Raw genomic sequence first — 6008 nt, forward strand, 5'->3', positions numbered from 1 at the left:
AACCTTTGTTATATAAGTTCTTTCCAGAGAAGGCTGAATTCAGTTGCTAATGACCTTTAAGGGGTGCCATACTCTAGTGTTAGAGGAACGTCTCTTAGGCAAAAGAAGTAATCCACTTGGGAAGTTAAAAGCAGTGTCCTGAGAAAGTGATTTTATTAGCTGTGATTTATGTTATCAGAGAAAAGAGACATTGTTGCAAGTAAATGTTCTTCCATTTCTGAAATTCATTTGGGCTTGTAAAACACATCACCTTTAAACCGGTGAACTTGGATGTTCTTTCTCAATACCTGTGTAAGGATGAAGAGTACTCCTTTCAAGCAACCCAATGTTATAACCAAGAAAACAGAGTTTAATAAAACCAAAATCCTTTTTTACTGTCAGGTTCAATTTGAAGCCTACTTCTAGTCTAAACAGAAGACTTAACTTTAAGCAATATTAAGTAGCTGAAAAATAGGTGTTTTGCTTTCTTATATAATAAGATCTTAAAAGTGTTTCACCTGTACTTGGTATTGTATAAGACAATACCTGTGTATCTGTCTATAGGTTGTTGGTTGCCATTGTAAAAGATGGAAAATAGGTCATTTGACTACTTTGATTCATCACGATATGAAATAGTTTATTATTCCTCTGCTAAACAAGGGAAAAACTTTTCTTCTTAAGAGGTAGCACTAACTCCACTGACTCATGCTTTTGTACTATCAATTAGATGAGATACTCATTAAATCTTTTCATCCATTTGTTAAAATTAACATTTAGATTCTCAAATAAGCAAATAAAACACTAGAGAGCAACTTTATAGAAAGATGCATATATATGAATGTAGTTCTAGTCAGTACATTAACTGCAGCCATAAATTACATACATTCATTTGAGTATTGATACATACATAAGTCTTGTAGTTAGTGCAAATGGCCCATATTCTACCTCAATTTTACTACTGGAAAAAAACAGTACCAATAACCGTACAAGGTGATCCTAACTGAAAGTAACAACATAGCTAAATCAGAAAAAAGTTATAGGGGTACATACTTCAATGATGAGCACAGCTCAGATGTGACACTTAGAATTTCTAGCCCACTCACTTCTTCAGTGGCTCCAGAAAATTCTTACACCATTCACAAAAATACATTCCATAAGTAATGGAAGTGATACATACACTTCATGAATGGCTGAAATATGTACTTTCATAAATTTCCTATATTAGTGAAATAATAGCCTTCCATGATTCTTTGGGGAGTAGGGAAACAACTAGGTTTTTTTCCTTTGTTAGGAAAACTTTATCTTTTTGAATGTTTCTTATACCTTAAATAGTACTTTCCTCTTCAAATAGGTTGAGATTAAATAAAGTATCGGTATACTTTATGCATAACACATTTCAAAAATAATATGAATCTTGAACATTCCTTTTTTAATAAAGTGCAAAGATGAAGGATTAAATTTCTCTTAAATAAAAATAGGAAATCTAATTAAAAAAGATGAAATCAGTTACACAGTATTAATGCATCTTTTTCTTGGCTTTGCGCTTCTTGTATTTTTGGTCACGTTCTTTTTGTCTCATTTTGTCATCCTCAATACTAGTGTCACTGTCACAGCTTTGCTGTTCTCTCTTTCTTTTAGAGGTGCTTTCATCCACCTGGTGCACTTCACAGTAACTTGAACATGGCAGGGCCAATTCAAAAGAACTCTGTGTAGACTTTAAATTTGCAGCTTGCTTCTGATAGGGAGAAAAAGACAAATTTGAAGGCAGTGGTGGAGTCATCTGATAGTAAGGAAATTGTTGACCCACTGGACTCTGTACTGTGTACTGCTGTGCTAAAAAATGGTTCATCTAGAGAAATAGAAACTTGAGTTGTTAACACTGTAAAGAGGAAGTTCTGAAGAGTTTAATTTTGCATGCATTACAGCTTATACAATGAAAATACTGATAAATTATAAAAGAATGTAACACAGAATGATTGAGAATAAAGCTTATATATTTTATTATATCAATTAGTATTGTTGGAAAAAGCAGACAATTTTTTCATGGCAAAGTTAGAACACAGATGTAATCTGATTTAAGATTAAACAGCCAGTTAGTCCTTGTGTAATGTAATCAAACATGGCATTCCTTACATTTCTTCATCTACATAATTTATAAACATTTGTAACTGCAGTGCCTATTATTAATGCAAAGACATGCACATCTGCAATTTTTTTTAACCTGGTTTAACTAATTTTAATGTGGACAAGGCATTCCAACAAGGTACAGTGAATCCATACATCAAAGTACTTGGAACAACGCAGTAAGTGCCCAGCTTATTGTTACAGTCCCTAAAGTATCCCAAGAGTCCCTCTCATACAAAATGCACAGCCCAAATACAGAAATAGAATTACCAAGGTCAGAAAAGAGCTGCTTCCTACTGACTGTCAGTAACCAGAAAAATGATGGGGAGCATGTCCAAGTACGTTACATGTGCAAGCAGACTCCTAGTGAGTAACCTGCCTGGCTCACCCAAACAAAGTTGAGGTAGATGCGTGACGAGATTGTGTCCTGCTGACACTGCAACAAACTATCGTTGGAGACATACTGCAATACCATCCCTTCTAGCAAGCAGAAAATGGGATGATGTTGGTTGTGTGTGCTGGTCTGCCGAATTTGGTCTTTCAGTGTTTATGTACTGCATTATTACTGAGGAGTGGGTTCACTGGCGAGCACAGCGGGGGACATGTTCGCTCCCGAGCCTTCCACCACAGTGGAGGGGATGGGAAAATTTGTGCAAGCACCAGCTCTTCTGAGGGCAAGATGGAAGGTGGGCCACCAGTGCATGCAACAGGGAACAGACCCTCTCCCTTTTCCTCCTCAGATTGACACTGGCAAGAGTAATCTTGCCAGATTTCCAGATCCAGACTTCGCCCCTTCTAACATTACAAAGGACTGGCCATTCCCCAGACAGACTGGGTGGCAGCAGTCCACAGCTGGTACCTCACATTAAATGCTGAGTTTCTTCAGTCCTACTGATCCATACTCATCATATTCAGAAGCTCCATGATGTTTTTGTTGAGTTTGTGTTCGGCCCACAGGTTGCCATCTGGAGAGACCACTTCCCTTGCTTTGTGGAATATCTCGGACAAAATTGATTAGGACAAGAGTGGCCCAGTGCGCCAGAGTCTGTTAGAGGGGAAGCAGAATACAGGTTCTCACTGTGTACTGCTGTGGAAGTAAATCATGAATGTGAGAGCTGCAAGGGGCATATAAAGGTTCCGGCCAAAACTGTTGATGCCCTAACTTGGGCAGCAGGGATTTGTTGGGTGAGTTTTAGGTTTGGTTTTAGGGCATTTCAGACTTCTGCTGGGCATTTCTGAATCAAGTAGAAGAGCTAAGAGTTTCCCTGACTAAATTATCTGTCTATGAAGAAGCTATTGCTTGCATGGTTGTAATTTTTGTCTCACAAAGGGGATTTGATTTGGAACACAGTACAGGAGAGAGCTTCATCTGTAGACTGATATTTTTAGCCTCCCTAAGCTATATACCTTTAAGACATTGCTGCAGTAAGAAAATAGTTTGGTTTGGTAGATCCCCTGTTATTATAGTATCCTTAAGTGCTAAAATAAATAGCCCTAATACTGTCAAAGTTAACAGCCTAAACCACATTTTGAGACATTAAATAAGCACTGTTGTTTGCAGAAATGCAGAATACATTCAACTTTGTAAAAAAAGCTTCCAAGTTTTTAACTTTTAGCTCAAACTCACCATCTTTTGAAAGCCTGAGTATTCATGAGGTAAACTATTGTTCATTGGAAAAGGAGTAACAGGAAATGGAGGATTTCCATAAGGCTCTTGATACCTAGGAAAAACAAGCAAATGTACAAAGACTAGACATCCACCACATACTGCTTACCAGAGTGCTGAGACTTAACTCTTGGGCTATAATGAGAATATCCAAGAGGAGAACTGAGATATTAACAACTGGACTTCCATGGAAAAATTGATAAAACAAGAAAAACAAAGGCTCAATTAATGAGTAATCCTCACATGTACTTAAGTGCAGATGCAAAAGAGTTCTGGACTTCACCACGGGAGTTTAGCTTCCATAGAGAGTTCTGTCACATTTGTAAATAAAAATGTTGGAACACTGAAAAATACTGTATCTGGGGTGTTCAGACTTCAATTATAACAGGTTTATACCTGTGCATTCATATGTGCCCAACAGCTGCTTGTAAATATACACACAAAAAATACAGATATAAAGTCAGTGGAGTTTAAAAAGATTACCTCCATTTTCAGATTTCTTTCCCCTAACAACTGTGAACATTGTTAGTACAAACACTGTATTTCAATATTTTCTCATGGTCCTCTATCTTGCAGGAACAAATAAAGAATGGAAAATTCAAGCTAACTGAAATTCTGGCAAGCTAAACAACCAAATGTCAAAATTAACTAGAGCCCACTGCAAGTCATCAGTAAGGACGCGATTAAAGCATGCAACAGCTGTTTTAATGAAAAGTCTAAAGATTGCTCTACCACATCAACTAATTTTATTAAGAAGATTTTTTTAAAAATTATAATCATACAGTTCATTTACAGGTGATCTTTTTTACCTATATGAAGGTGAATATAAGTCAATATAGTTCTCAAAACCATGGGTAGGGCTGTTTAGTTCTGATGAGTGAGAGCTCCCTGTAAATAAGACAAGAGCATAATGACTATTCAGTCACAACTATTCAATTAACAAATTCAAAACACAGAAAGTGTTGTGTGTCATCTATAGTGTGCTAGTAGTATATCTAAGGTAGTATATAAAGGTAAGGTGCTACTTTATGGCAGATAACTTATAGCATCATTTTACTGCTTGAAAACATTAATTTATAATTTATTCACTCACAGAAGCATAAATCAGGGCTGTTGAAGTAATCCAGAACAGAATAATTCCCACTCTGTTACAGACCTGGGAGATGCTTCTGATTTTAGGAACCTCGGCCATCCTACTTAAACCCAGCAACTGCTCTGTACAGCCTTTGCAGGAAGGAGTGGCAAAGTGCCTAGTGGGAACATGATGAGTCCTTAATGTTTGAGTTGCAAATGCTGCCTGATCATTAGCTTAGTAGAAGGTTTATTCTTATAAACGTAAAATAAAGAATATGACATGATTTGACTATTCTTTGAGCTACAATCCCTTCCACTTAAAGCAACAGCTCTGATAACTGTGGCTTTAGTATAAAAACAATCAAATTGATAACTGCTGCACTTACTGAATTGACTTTTCCTGCCAGACTGCAAATGAAAGTCACACCCTGATTCCTAAATGTAATCTGGCATGAAAACCTGTGTTGCTGCTATGTTTTCCATACAGCGTGCTCTGAGCTGGCTTGCAAGTTATGCTATTCTGACCCAACCTATTGTATTCTCTTAGTAAACAAAAAATACAAAGACTGAATCCTTCCCTATGCAAAAGCCACAAGAAGTTTTTTTTCCTTAAAAAAACCAGACTGTAATTTGTTCCAACTATAAATCAACAGCTTTGTAAAAGACTGTAGGATTCAAAAATAGTTATTAAAAAAATTTACAAAGACTTAATCACCGAGACTACTAAACGTACCAAACCGATACTGCACTTTAATTGGTCTTCCATACAAACGGATTCCATTCAGCAAAGCTACTGCATAAGGCACTGATTCTTTGTGCTTAAAGCAGACAAATCCAAAAGACTTAGGTTTTCCTTCTTTGTCCTTACAAATCGTCACTTTAGTTAATGGTCCAGCCTGAAAGAAATTTGTATTATTTTCTCACAGAAATTAACAGAGATTGACACTTCATTCTGTTCTGAATGTTTCATAATGATGTATATTTTGCCATAGTCAGAAACAGTGCAAGTTTCTCAGTATAAGAATCTCCACTTAATTTTGAAAATGTTTGTCCACATTCCTCAAGCTCAAATTTTGAGCCTTCTACAAACAAAAATGAGCTCCACAAACACTAAAAGGGAACCAAGCATCAGTCCATGGGTGATGTTTAGTCTTTAATAATCAGA

The 6008-nt window shown here is 36.5% G+C and overlaps 1 protein-coding gene across 1 annotated transcript; it reads right to left on the reverse strand.

Moving 5' to 3' along the window:
* Positions 1–1495: 1495 nt before the first annotated feature.
* RBM11 (RNA binding motif protein 11) lies at positions 1496–5739 on the reverse strand (the record flags this gene model as incomplete). Its single annotated transcript, XM_010288369.1, has 5 exons — positions 1496–1828; positions 2996–3148; positions 3731–3824; positions 4579–4657; positions 5577–5739. Coding segments are annotated over 5 exons (822 nt in total), but the record flags the coding sequence as incomplete, so codon positions are not given.
* Positions 5740–6008: the final 269 nt, after the last annotated feature.

This window comes from Phaethon lepturus, unplaced genomic scaffold (genome assembly GCF_000687285.1).
Source record: "Phaethon lepturus isolate BGI_N335 unplaced genomic scaffold, ASM68728v1 Scaffold47865, whole genome shotgun sequence".
NCBI lineage: Eukaryota > Metazoa > Chordata > Aves > Phaethontiformes > Phaethontidae > Phaethon > Phaethon lepturus.